Raw genomic sequence first — 14,416 nt, 5'->3', positions numbered from 1 at the left:
GGCGCGCGGCTTGGACGAGCCGGGCTCCTCTGCCGGGTGCCTCTCAGTCGCGCGGAGACATGAGTGACACCGGAGGCGGCGGCACGCGCCTCAGGCGCTATCCCAGGCTTCCGGTGTGGGTGGTGGAGGATCACCAGGAGGTGAGCGGGCGGCACCAGCCACCGAGCCTTGGCTGGAGGGAGTCAAACCCCGGCAGCCTTCAGAGACTTGATCAGCACCTAAGGCTGGCTGCAACCTGGCCCCTCCTCCCCCTGCCGACGTCATCATCCTACCGTTTAACGAGAGGGTTAGCTAAGACCTGAACCCCGGGCTGTGAAATGGGGACAATAATCGTAGATGGTGTTATAGGGCTGACGGAAGCCTTCGGCGTTTATTAACGTTTTATATGGCAGTGCTGTAGTAAAGCGGGTGCCTTAAGTAGACTCGTGGAAGACGAACAAGCAAGTGTAGATTTGTTCATGGACCCGTGGAGTGTCTCTGGATATCAAACAAAAGGGATCAAGGGTGAAGCTCAGTGGTACAGTGCTTGCCGCAGACCTGGGATCAACCTCTTCCCCCAGGAAAAAGTGGGAGAAGGTTATTTACTGATGGAGAAAATTAAAGGAGGAAAGAAAGTCGGTCTCTGAGACAAACCCAACTTTGGACTAGTCTGGGCTTTTAAATTTGGTAGTAAACTTGGATGTATGGGGTATGAGAGGAAAAAGTCATTTAGTCCGACTCCACCATCCTAAAGGGACAGAAATGCCGAAAACGACACAGTTTAATGCTAGAGTGAGTGATTCTGGGTTGTTGGGTGATAAAGATGGAGATTATTATCAGAACCATCGACAGTAAAGGATTTTTGTATTTTTCCACTTTTAACAACTTGATGCACGTTAAATTAGTGCAGTTTTTTTTTCTTTTGTTGTTTTTGTCTGCACGTGACAAGATGCGATTCTCAATGTGTGTGTGTGTGTGTGTTTATTACAGGTTCTACCTTTCATATACCGGGCCATAGGTTCGAAGCATCTTCCTGACCGTAACATAAGGTTTTTACATTTTGACTCCCACCCAGACCTCCTTATTCCTGTGAATATGCCAGCAGACACTGTGTTTGATAAAGAAGCACTCTTTGGGTAACATGATTTTTTTATCATATTTTATGTATATGAAATACAAACGTATAGCAGATGATAAACAATAGATTTTGCTATATTAATGTTTGGGGTTTGTACTTGTTTGTTTGCCTCTTAAATTTTAATTTAAGACAATTTTTTTTGTAACCAACTAAAAGCCAAAATAGGGATCGGGGCAGTGGCTGATACCTGTGATCCCAACCGTTGGAATGCTGAGGCAGGAGAATTACAGTTTAAAGAGAGCCAGTGCCCCATTGAAGGTTATGGTTAAGTGTTGTCAAGATTCTTGACAGAAGTCTAGATTCTTTGCAGAATCTAGAATTATCTGAGAAGGGGGCTACAGGGCTTGCCTGTGGGGGATTATTTTGATTGGATTAATTGCGCTACTCCCTTGCCATTTGAGAGTCTGTGGGCCCATTCTTATTCAAACCACCACTCCTTCCTATCCTTGATAACTAATATCTTAGTGTGCTGGCTGGTTTTATGTCAACTTGACACCAGCTGGAAGTGTCACAGAGAAAGCCTCTATGAAGGAATTGTCTCCTTGAGATCCAGCTGTAAGGCATTTTCTCTACTAGTGATCAAGGGGGGAGGGCCCAACCCATTGTGGGTTCTATAAGAAAGCAAGCTGAGCAAGCCAGGGGAAGCAAGCCAGTAAGTGACATCCCGCTATGGCCTCTGCATCAGCTCTTGCCTCCAAGTTCCTGCCCTGTGCTAGTTCCAGTCCTGACTTCTTTTGGTGATGAATAGCAATGTGGAAGTGTAAGCTGAATAAACCCTTCCCTCCCCAACTTGTTTTTTGGTCATGATGTTTTGTACAGGAATAGAAATCCTAAGACACTCCCACTGAGGCCAGACAAGGCAACCCTGTTGGGGAACAGATTTCACAGTCAGGCTACAGTCCCCCCCAACCCCACCACCTATCTCCAGTTGTTGAAGATCGACTTGTTATACAGCCAAGGCTGACCTTGAACTCATGCTTCTTGCCAATGTGCCCAAGGGTTTTCGTTCTTTTATACTCTCAAAAATCAAGCCTTGGAATAGTAAGTTATGTTATATATGTTTACTTTACTTTAAATTAATAGTGAACTTTGTTAATGATCATTGTAAAATATGATTGTGTCTACATACACAGGTTTTCTTATTTTTAAAAAAAAGTACATTTACAAATCTCATGGCATTATTTAATTAAGATTTCCTTAATTTTTGCCCTTGCAAATGACACAGGGACTCTCCGTCTGTTTTAGTCCATTGCTGTGTCATTTTGATTGAAGTTTCTGAGGAAAATCCATACTCTTACAAAAGTGATTAGAAAATAAGATGGTATTTTCAGTACTAATTCAGATAAGTAATGCTGTGACTGTTCTTCAATCCTCCACCAAAACTCCACAGACTTCTGAAAGCCTAGCTGGAATACAGAACCCACCAGTTAAGAATCCAACAGCCTCGTGCTGAATAATAATTATAGCTAATTGATCTTTCAAAGAAAGAAAGTCATACTGGTTTCAGAATTCAGCCTGAAGCGCTTTTCCTTGAAGCACCTGCTGTACTTCCCAGTCCACAGGAGAAGTTTTGTCGTGGTCCCCTTTTTGCTACGCAGAATATTTAAAAATATCTCCATAGGAGCAAGAATTAATAAAACCAAGGGCATTCTTCAATAAAACTACCTTTGAACCAGGTGATTGCTAGTTACAAAACATGTAGTGACTACTCAGAGACCTTGCATGGTACAGCACTTGGGATACCAGCCCACCATGATGCTTTTGTGCAGTCTGTACAAATGTCTGTTCAGCGAATAGAAAATAGTATTCCCATGAAAATAGCTTTAATCTTGTAGTCTCAGGAGCCTCCTAAGGGGTCATACTCTTAAAAGCTGCTGTCTTCAAATGTTTGGGAAGAAAAATCATTGATATTTTAATGTTTCCATTTTTTTCCAGAGAACTAAGTATTGAAAACTGGATTATGCCTGCGGTTTACGCTGGCCATTTTTCTCACGTCGTATGGCTTCATCCCACATGGGCCCAGCAAATCAGAGAAGGCAAACACCACTTCTTAGTAGGCAAAGACACTTCTACCACAACCATCAGGTAATTTCCTCATTTTCAATGAGTATGAAAGGATTGATCTTCATATAACCCATGTATCGGTTACTAGTTAAATTGTTCTGCTCTGTTTTAATAGCATTTCCTGGAATTTGGATTCCATTGCTGGCTAACTCCAACTAGTCTTTGTAATACCAGAATAACCAACAGTGCTGTGTGGTACTGTGTGACCATAGCAGTGTATTGTTAATAACCAGTGGTGCATTTTTTTCTGCTCCCGATGCAGCTATAGTGTGTTGAATTTCACTCTCAGAAGTGAGCCGGGCAGGGGGAGGGGCACACATCCTAAATCGCTGACCTTAAGAGGCTGACGTAGGAGGATGTTCAGAGTTAAGAGTCAGCTCAAGGCCCTGTGTTAGATGCAAAAATAAGGACTGGAGGTATACCTCCATAGTAGATCACTGTCCTAACGTGCCTACAGCCCTGCGTGCAAGTCCCAGCACAGAAAGAAAAAACAACGTAAGTTTACATGGGAGTTGGGGCACATGTCTGTAGTCTTAGCCATCTAGAGGTAGAGGCTGGAAGATCCTTAGCCCCAGAGAGAGTTTGAGGCCAGCAGAGGCTACATGAGACCCTGTCTCAAACAAACAAAAGAACAACAGCAAAATTCACTGTTTTTGTTTTCATTTTTAATAAGTCAGTATCTGGACATATTTAGGTTTTGCACTTGTTGGTGTGATTTTTTTGGTATTTAGTCCAAGTTAAATTATTATGCTGTCTGACTGGAGCTGTATGTGTATCAGGTTTTTTTGTGTGCGGTACTTAACCAGCATCCCCTATCTAGTATGGTACAGAGTCATCTTTAGAAGCAGCAGTCAAGTTCTGACTTCTCTTGAGATAAGAGGAACTCTTTATGAATATACACATAACTTTCTGGGCCCTAACTGATAATGAAATTGTGCCCTTTGTTTTTGTTTCCATTTTTATGACAGCATTACCTTTGGTGGTGTATGTTTTTGTCATTTATGTAAGTAGCATCATCTTGATTTATAAAAACTGTACTTACTATATAATTTTTTAAAGTAATTAAAACTCAACATGTAACAAATATTGTTTATAATGTTGGTCTATATGAGAGTGAGTTCAGGATGTTGAGTGGACCTAATAGAACCTATAAAATCAAATCACTTCATAGGTTTTTATTGCTGCTATTATCTGACAGACGATAACAGCCCTTTGTCTCCCAAATGCTGTGGTTAATAGTGTAAACTACTGTGCCCAGCTTGACTGGGGTGTGTGTGTGTGAGAGAGAGAGAGAGAGAGAGAGAGAGAGACGTGTTCTCACTTACCTTGCGTAGCCTACAACTCTCTGGAGACCAGGCTAGACTTGAACTCAGAGATGCCCCCTCCCCCCGCCCCCAAGTGCCAGGATTAAAGGTGTGCATCACGTACCTGCTGCGGTTTTTCTGAGACAGGGTCTTATTCTGGCACAGGGCAGCATAGATATTTTTGGAAACCCAATGCATAATAACAGTGTGGGGAATATTTTGCTTACCTCATGATGTCAGTTAATCTAGCAAGTAAATGGATGACTAGCCAATTACATTGTAGCCATGAATCTGAGCTCATTTATTTACAGAAAAAGAGAGGGTAAAATTTGCTTTACTAAAAAGATCATAAGGCTGTGAAGATAGCTAAATTGGTGAGGCGCTTGCCACACAAGCATGAGGACCTGAGTTTGATTCCCAAACCTATGTGACAAAGCTCAGCATGCAGCACTTACGTCTAATGCTAATTCTGAAGAGACAGACAGGCATATCTGTCTCAAAGCGAGGCAGAAGATGCTCTGGGGATGACCCCCAGGTTAACCTGTATCTTCCATGTACACATACTAACTTACATACCCACATATGGACTGTAAGTTTAGGTTGAGGTTACAGGCTTGACTTTAGTAGGATGTTCCAGTTTTTAACAATCTTAGGCCTTTTTATTTAATGTCGTTGATCTGTTTTGAGAACTGTCTTTTTAAGTTTATAGCTACAGGGACTAGGGTGGAGCCTCAGTTGGGTGTTTGGTTAGTGTGTTGAAGGTCCAGACTCAGTCCCCAGCACAGATACCAGCTATGCTGGTACATGCCCATAATGCCAGCACTCAGGAGGTGGAGACAGGAGAATCAGTCGTTGAGGGCCAGTCTAGGCTATGTAAGACCCTGTCTTCTCCAGTAAATTTAAAGCTGTGTGTTAAGTGTGGACAGGTGGGAAATAGGTTGTATTATTTTTGTGTAATAGAGTATGTGCCTTAGGGCTTTACTGCTGTGAACCCTAGCATGACACATGACCAAGGCAACATCTTCATCTGAAGGCTGCTAGTGGAAGACTGACTTCCAGGCAGCTAGGATGAGGGTCTTAAAGCCCACACCCACAGAGACACACCTATTCCAGCAAGGTCACACCTCAAAATAGTGCCACTCCCTGAGCCAAAGCATGTACAGACCATCACAGTATGCCTCTGAAAAATGTATTTGAATTTGGTGTTGTAATAAGTCTTCGTCAAGACATGATATAGTCAAAAAGCTGAGAACATAACCTAAGTACATATTTCTAGAATCAGAAATCTACATATGCTCATTGTCCAAGATTCTTGTGCTGTTGAGGCAAGATTTCTTGAACACCAGAGTTAGTACCAGAATGAGCAACATGGTCACACTGTCTCTTTACAAAAGAAAGAAAAAATTGGGGCTAGAGAAATGGCTCCGCGGGTAAGAGCACTTTCTGCTTTCTCAAAGGACTGGAGCTGGGATCTTAGCAGCCTTGTTCCGGAAGCTCCCACACACCTGTCTCCAGCTCCATGAGATCCACACACACCTGCACATACATATATCAAGCCTGTATAACAGCTCTCCAGTTTACCTATCTCTTCTGTCTGCCTTGTCCTGCCGTGTGTGTGTGTGTGTGTGTGTGTGTGTGTGTGTGTGTGTGTGTGTGTGTGTGTTATAGGCCAGGTTCCACTTTGTAGCCCAGGCTAGCCTCATTAAACCAGCCCCGCCCTACTTCGCAAGCTCTGAGACTATAGGCATGAGTAAGCACTCCCTGTCTTCACATTTGCCCATCACTTGAGTCCTCAGAGTAACTTTCTACTTTCATGGTCACCGGCTGGCTAGCAGGGAAAGCAGTGCCAGTCGCCTGTTCTGTCACAGGCACTGACCAGAAAGAACTCCGGTGGCAGCCATATCTAGCTGCAAGGTGGACTGCAAGAAACACGTAGTCTTTCCTTCTTGCAGTGGTGAGCCAGCTTGGAATATGGAGAAAGCTGATTCTCCTGAGGAGGAAGTGCAGGGGTTAAAGCCCCTTGTTTTTGTCACGTGTCTTTTGTCTACAGTGTCACGGTATGATGTCAGCTCACTCGTTCCTTACGATATTTTTTCTTTGGTCCAGGGTTACAAGTACAGATTATTACTTCCTAAGTGATGGTCTGTTTGTACCTGAAGATCAGCTAGAGAACCAAAAGCCTTTACAGTTAGATGTGATTGTGGTAGAACCGTACAAACTCTATAGCAACCAAGATGACAGTGACTCTGTGTCTTCTACAAAAAAGCCCAAGCTGGCCCTGGGAGGTGGAGAGAGGACTGATGCTGCTGATGGGGACTCTTGCTCAGAAGGACATCCAGGGGACGCAGTGACACCAAGAAGTGACCATGCTTGCCAAGAGCCGTCCTGCTCATGTTCTGGAAGTCAGCAGAGCCAGGGCGCAGCCAGCACTGCAGACATTCTGGCCATGTTGAAGACTGGAGATGCATTTGTTTTAGATATTGACTTGGATTTTTTTTCTGTCAAAAACCCCTTCAAAGAAATGTTCACTCAGGTAAATGATAGTTTGAAAGCATAGACCTTAACAACTGCTTAGCATGTATCTGGGTTCCAGATAGCAAGCTTTCTGCAGACAGCCAGATGATAATTATTTTCTCCCCTATAGTCTTCTGTTCTTTTCCAGTCTTTTAAAAGTATATACAAGTTAATTGTCCCTAGTTAAAAATTACGAAACCTAAACTATTTCAAAATCCAGAACTTTCTATGAACCATGATGAAGTACACCTGCCAAGTCCCCAGATAGTCCAGAATCTGAAAGACAGAATTTGATAGGACTTTTGCTTCCAACATCTCAGATAAAGATATCCAACCTGCATTATACTTGTAGCATTACTAGCTATATTTTTATTTATTACACAAATTTATTTATTTGTGGGTGGGGGTAGCACATGCCACAGCACACATGTGGATGTCAGAGGACAACTTTTCAAACTTGGTTTCAAAATTACCGGGCTTGGTCACAGCCATCTATACCCTCTGAGCCGTCGCATTGGCCCAGCTTTATTTTTAATATAAGCAAAGATAACAGGATAAGACATAATGGCACATACTTATAACACCAACACTTGGGAAGTAGATACAGGAGATCATGAGTTCAAATCCAGCCTGTGCTACATGAAATCCTGTCTCCAAAAAAAAAAAAAAAAAAAAAAAAGATGATGATGATGGGTAATTCCAGTTTCTCGAGTCCATTGCTTACCAACTGTGTCATCCTGGGAAAGGGACTGCCTTTCTGACTTTGGCATAAGCAGTCACTCACAGCCTGCTAAGGGTGCGGCGCAGTACTTGAGTACTTGCCTCCCTCGCTCAGGGTCGTGCTTTCAGTCTCCAGTGCTACAAAGAAAGTGCTTAAATAAACCCCAGCTCGTAGAATTGTTCCAATCAGTGAAGCACCGAAGACAGTGCTGCAGTGTGGTGCCTCATCCATTCTAACTCTTACCTAGCACTAGCCAAATAAAGCACCCGAGGCTAGAGGCAGCCACTTACATGTGGAGCTGACTGGCTGTGTTTTTAAGGAGTTTTCTGTGTTGCTTTCTTTCACTTTCAAAACCTAATGTCTTAGGCACCTTCCTCTGAACTTAGAGTCTGTGTCTGCCATTCTGCGGGCCAGCATAGCTTCTGTACTCCAGAGCTCTCTCTGCCACTAGGAAAGTAGCCACACAGTACACAATGGGAGACTTCTGTCATTGTCACTGAGGACATGTATGTCTCCCATAAACAGCCAAAGTCTCTTTAGATCGAAGGACGTGTCCGTTCACATAATGGTAATGATACTGGAAATGCTTTCATGACCTGTTAGCTTATTAGCTCATTTTTATACTGTGTAATGCCCAGCTGGATAAACTTGTGCTGATAAATTAGGAATTTGGAAATCGAAAGTATACAATATGCCAGTTTTTAATACAAAGATAAAGTTACAGTTCTCTCAGACAAACCTTTGGGTGTTATCTAAGCTATATAGCAGATATTGTTGGGAATTCCTGACCTTGGAGGGGTTGTTTTGTCTTACAGGATGAATACAAAATTCTGCAGGAGCTTTACCAGTTTAAAAAGCCTGACAGTAACCTTACTGAGGTAAGCCGTGCACTTGGGTTTTCAGAGAGAGCCTCAGATCCGGCCTCCTGGGTGCTGGGATTGTGTGAGCCGTCTTCCCAGGCTCTAATAGTATCTTGTAGTTTATTTAAATGTTCTCAACTATCCAGACTGTGTGTGTGCATGTATACTCACGCACATGTGTGTGTTGGTGAGATATACATACTTAGTACATAGAGGATATTTTAGCAAACTGAACTGGTATTTTCATCATAATTGTACTTTGTTTTTTTTTTTTTTTTTTTGAAGAAGTAACTGTAACCTCAGTTTTTCATTGTTTTTAAAGGAAGATTTGGTAGATATTGTTGATTCCCGGACTCATCAGTTAGAAGATTTAGAAGCAATCTTTGCTGATTTGTGTGACGGCGATGGTGAAGAAACTGTACAGAAGTGGGCTTCAAACCCTGGGTAAGACCCTGAGCCTTTTCTTCCCAAGTCATGAATCATCCGCTCCAAACACATTTCCAAATTTGTTGGATGATTTGCTCTTTAAAATTCAACTAAGCTTAGGGGGACTGCTTACTCTGAGTACTTGCTATATCACCGTGAGGACCTGAGTTCAGATCCCGACATCTACTTAAAGAGTTAGGCTCTGTAAGACTAAGGAGGTAGAGACCAACCAGCCCAGCTGAATTGATGAACACAAGAGTCAGTGAAAGATCACTTCTCAAAAAGTCACTAAAGACATCACACGGGGCTGACTACTGGCCTCCAGCCTTTATTGAGTGTTATTGACGTGCTCTCTGGCAAAGGATTTGGAGATAGAGACGGGAAGATGGGGAGTTGAATATCATCTGTGTATTAAGTTACAAGCTAACCCAGAGTTTATGAAATAGTTATTTTTCTAAAATAACAGTAAAAATAGTAATTATATTAAATTTTGTTTAAAAGACAGGCAAAGTGGTACACATTAATTCTAGCACTCGGGATAGATGTAAGAGGATCTCTGAGTTCTGGGCTAGCCACAGCTACATAGTGAGACCCTGTATCCAAAAAAAAAGAAGTTCAGTCTCTTTAAAATATCCAATCTCCTTAAAAATCTAAAAGACTCTTTTAAAAGTTCAAAATGTCTCAACTATAGGCTCCTGTAAAAATCATAAAATTAAGTTAAATACTTTTTTACTTGAAGAAGAAAGAACCAGAACAAAGCAAAATCAAACTCCTAACACTGCAAATAACTCAATGTCCAGTAAGTAATCCGGGATTCATTCACAATCTTCTGGGCTTCTCCAAGGGCTTGGGTCACTTCTCCAGCTCCACCCAGCAGCACACACTTGCCTTCTCGGCTCCAGCTGGCTCCTCCCCAACGCTGCTCTTGGTTATCACATGGCACTGGTGTCTCCAGAACTGCTGGGCTGCACTTTCACCAGTAGCCTGTCTCAGCTCTCTTCAGGGACTCCAGTCCTGCCACCCAGTGCCAAGTGTCAGATACTCTCCATTCCCTTTAACACCTTCAAAACCAGCACCACGTGGCTGGTTACTGCCAAGTTCAGGTGCCAGCTCAGAGCACACTGGCCATGCCTGAATCACAGATTCTATGTGCTGACTCGCAGTGATGCTTCAATTGACCCAATAAAACAAAGGTTTCACTTTAGTGTCGGGGGCTCTTGCGAATCACAGCTGGTTCTTCAGCTTCTGCTGACCAGACAACACGGGTTCTTCACACAGATGCCCAGCAGAGCCTTTGCTTCCCTCCGAGACTCCATCACCTGCAGTGTCCTCAACATGCTTATTTTCCATGTGCCAGCAGAACATCACACTGAGTGCTCACCCAAAGTTCCTAAGTCCTTCCAAAGACAGCATGGTCAGATCTGTCACAGCTATATCCCACTATGCAGAAATCAACTTGTCTTGGGTTACTACTGCTGTGATGAAACCATAACCAAAGCAGGGTGGAGAGAAAGGGTTTATTGAGCTTAGGCCTCCACATCACACCAAAGGAAGTCGGGACAGGAACTCAAGCAGAGCAGGAACCTGGAGGCCGGAGCTGATGCATCGGCCATGGAGAGGTGCTGCTTACTGGTTTGCTCCCTATGGCCTGCTTAGCCTGCTTTCTTAGAGAACCCAGGACCACCAACCCAGATCACCCACAATTGGCTGGACCCTCCCCCATTAATTAAGAAACTGCCCTGCAGGCTTACCTGCAGCCTGCTCTTAAGGAGACATTTTCTCTATGAAGCTTCTCTCCAGTGACTCTAGCCTGTGCCAAGTTAATGTAAAATTGCCCAGCACAACTCCTAATCCCAATCCATGGTAAAAGTTATGTCTATGATGCCATTTGGTGCTAATTCTACTCACGGTTAATGTATTTAATGGCTGGTGGCTCTTTTCCAGAAAGGAATCACTCGTCCCACTTGTACAGAGCTTGAAAAAAAGGATGGAAGTACCAGACTATGAAATGGTAAATATTTTATATATTTGCTTTATACAGGTAATTTTGTAGGTGAAATTTTTGTTAAACTGACTCCTTCTGTTTGTTACTGCTCTCTGACTTATTTTTTAAAAATTAATGAGTAATAGAATAATATGTACTTTTTAGAAACAAGAATCATAAATATTTCTCTAGCAAAAAGATCCTTACTATAATTTGAGACAGGATCCCTTGGAGCCTATGGCCTATAAAACTCTACCTCCCAATTCTGATATTTCAGGCATACACCACCACAGCTGCTATCACTGTGTGTGTGTGTGTGTGTGTGTGTGTGTGTGTGTGTGTGTGTGTGTGTGTGTGTGTGTTTCTGTGCTTGTTAAGAGTTCAGTCGACCTCACCATCCATAAGTTAGTCTAGAAATTCAAATTCTGTCCACTCATTGATTTTTTTTTTCAGTGCTATGGCTGGGTTTACTACAGAGCTCTGGCCGGCCTGGAACTTGCCATGTAAACTAGGCTGGTCTCAGACTTCTGTAGTGGCTGCTGGATAAAGGGGTGAAAGGGGTGTGCCACCACAGCTGGCCACTAGTTCCTACTTCAGCTCTTTTCCTGTCTCTGAAAACGTATCTGATTATAAGCTGAGACAGAAAGAAACAGTGTTTGGTCCAGGAACTTCATTGTTTATCAGTCAGAGCCTGAGTGGAAAGGCAAAAATATTTCTAATTGAAATTTCTAAGTTCATGTTTATTTATTTAAAGCATATATTTTCTTCCTGGACCCCAAATTTGAGAAAACTCAAGATTTAAAGTTCAATGGGAGCCAGGAAGGCTGTCACTAGTCTCCACACCCTGGGAATATGGGTGCACTAGCAGTTTCCAGGCTAGTCTCAGCCACATGCTTTCTTCAAAGCCAGTCCAGGCTGTACAACCAGGCCCTGTGTCAAAACCCAAAGTTTAAGTGCAGCTGAGAGACTGTTAAGAAGCCACTGTCACCAGACTCTGCCTCTGCACCTGCCACTTCTGTCCTTTAGAAGTCTTGTTTTCAGTTTGGACCATGAACCCAGTGCGTGTGCACACTAAGCTTACACTCCACCATAGAGCCATAGTCCCAGCTCATTGCATCATTTTACATTCCGTTTATTGTAGGTTCACCAGGCTGGGCTAACCTGCGACTATTCAGAACTTCCTCATCACATCAGCACAGAAGAAGAAATCGAGCATCTTATTCAGTCTCTGTATTTTTTATTAAAGAGTCTACCAAAGCCTACTCTTGTGACAATTGCAAGGTAAGTGTGCAGGCTGAATACCAGCCCAGCAAAGATGTCCATGGCCCGCTGTCTAGGACCTGTGGGTGGGGGTCTCGTCTCTATGACAGTAGGGACTTTGCAAAGTGATGAATGTAAGGACTTTGAAATGAGATTATCGTAAATTACTTGACTGGAACCAGTACTGTGACACAGGACTCCTAGAAGGAGAAATACCAGACTCGGAGGAGGTAACCTTTGGAAGATACCATACTGTGTCTTTGAAGGTAGAGAACGGCCACAGTGAGGATGGCAGGTAGCATCTCCATGCTAGGAAAGCTGAGAGAACAGATCTCTCCTCACGCTGTATGTTTTAAACCCCACCCACCCCTGACCCTACCCCACCCCCACCCTACACACACACACATAGAGGAATTGGCTAAACAATGAGGAACATGTTCTACTCTTGGAGACGACAGGCCTGAGTTCTGTTCCTTGCACCCCACATTGGGTAGCTCACAACTACAGCTCCAGTTTAAGGGTGTCCAGTGCTCTGTTGTAGACTCTGAGGACACCGGCACACATGGCTGCACACTCATACATACAGTACAAACACATACACATAAAAGTTTAAGAAACAAGCTGTCCGTACCCTGAATCATGTTCCCACCTCTGGAGATTGTGAGCTTGAAGAAGCATGTTGAAGGTGACCTCGGGAGATGGCTGTGGGTGAAGTGCTTGCCACCCAAGTGTGCGGACCTGAGTTCAGCCATGGTAGCACATGCTTTTAATAGGCATTTATAGGCAAGGCAGGAACGTCACAGGAAGTGAGACCAGCCTGGTCTACACAACCAGTTCAAGGCCTTGGTTCTCCTGGCCGATACATCCTGTCTCACTACAAATGCCAGTCCTTAGTGATTGTGCCTGACCTGTAGAATAAGGTTTTAAGGAAATAAAGGGCAGTTCTTGTACGACACTAAAGTGGGGTCAGCAGCTTCCAGCTCTTAGCCGTGACTCTACTGCTGCCCCCTGGTTCCTCGATGACAGCCGCGCACTGGCTGTCCCGCTGCACACAGCGACTGTTCTCTTCTTCCTCCTCTTCTCTTGCTCCAGGTCGAGTCTAGATGATTACTGTCCTCCAGAGCAGGTTGACATCATTCAGGGAAAGGTCCTCGATGTGCTGCGCTCCCTCTACGGGACCCTGGACACTCACCTGGTGTACTCGGAAGAGTCCCCTTCGTGTTGAGACGCATCCAGAGTGCACTTTTTACGTTAACTGTCGGCTGGAATCCGATATTTTGACTCTCCAAGCAAATATCAGTGAACAATACAGCATTGGGGTAGAGGCAGGGGCTCTTGTTTGGGTTTATTGTCCGCACCAAGTGTGTTACCCCAGTTGATGGGAGACTGTCGCCTGTCTCCCTTGCTTCCCGTCGCTACTGCCTTTGATTCTGTAAGAGAGTTGGGGTTTGGTTTGGTTTTGTTGTTTTGTTTTGTTTTGTTTTTTTCCTTTCCCCAACAGGACTTTGGATTATATGAGATTTATTTTATTTATTCGTTCAGCTGATGTTTATCTAGCACTTTGTGTGCCAGACACTAGTAAAGACAAGATGCCCCGCCCTCCTGGGAGCCATGAGAAGCAAATACTGGCGCAGTCTCAGGAGAAAGGAGGGCCACGGCTGCGTCTGGCATACTGTCAGCTCCCAGGCACCCCCGCCTTATAGGAAAGTAACGTTCGCAAACGTCCTGGTAAAAGATCCTGCCAGGCCGTGTCGGTGTCTGCAGCAAGCCTGCCAGTCTAAGGGTGTTGGAATTGAACCCACGTTTTTGCCAAATATTCTCCAAACTTGTTCTGTTTGAGTGAACCTAATCAAACAAAATTGTAGAGTTGTTTTTTTTTTTTCTTTTCTTCTTTTTTTTCGGGGGGGGGGTTGTTTTTTGGTGTTTTGTTTTGATTAGTTGGTTGGTTTTGGTTTTCTGAGAAGGGGTCTCTCTGTGTATCCCTGACAGTCGTGGAACTCAATCTGTAGACTAGACTGATCTCGAACTCAGATCTGACTGCCTCTGCCTTCCAAGAGATGAGACAAAGCGTGCACCACCACCCAGCGCTTGCAGTGTTTGATAACTGGAAACGCCTTTGGGGTTTCTTTTCCTTGGTGCTCATTTTGGGCCTCAGTTGGCATTTAA

The 14,416-nt window shown here is 43.8% G+C and overlaps 1 protein-coding gene across 1 annotated transcript; it reads left to right on the top strand.

Moving 5' to 3' along the window:
- The first annotated feature begins 25 nt into the window (after window positions 1–25).
- LOC308433589 (UPF0489 protein C5orf22 homolog) lies at window positions 26–14,123 on the top strand. The gene is made up of 9 exons (XM_080933699.1): window positions 26–140; window positions 970–1,115; window positions 3,053–3,202; window positions 6,592–7,018; window positions 8,536–8,598; window positions 8,903–9,024; window positions 10,951–11,017; window positions 12,132–12,271; window positions 13,343–14,123. Exons 1-9 carry the CDS (start codon window positions 60–62, stop codon window positions 13,473–13,475), a joined length of 1,329 nt encoding a protein of 442 aa, XP_080789825.1. The 5' UTR covers window positions 26–59; the 3' UTR covers window positions 13,476–14,123.
- Window positions 14,124–14,416: the final 293 nt, after the last annotated feature.

The sequence above is a fragment of the Micromys minutus genome (assembly GCF_963924665.1).
Source record: "Micromys minutus genome assembly, chromosome: 20".
Lineage (NCBI taxonomy): Eukaryota > Metazoa > Chordata > Mammalia > Rodentia > Muridae > Micromys > Micromys minutus.
Note: the sequence above shows the minus strand (reverse complement) of the source record. Positions and strands in the feature narration are given on the sequence as shown.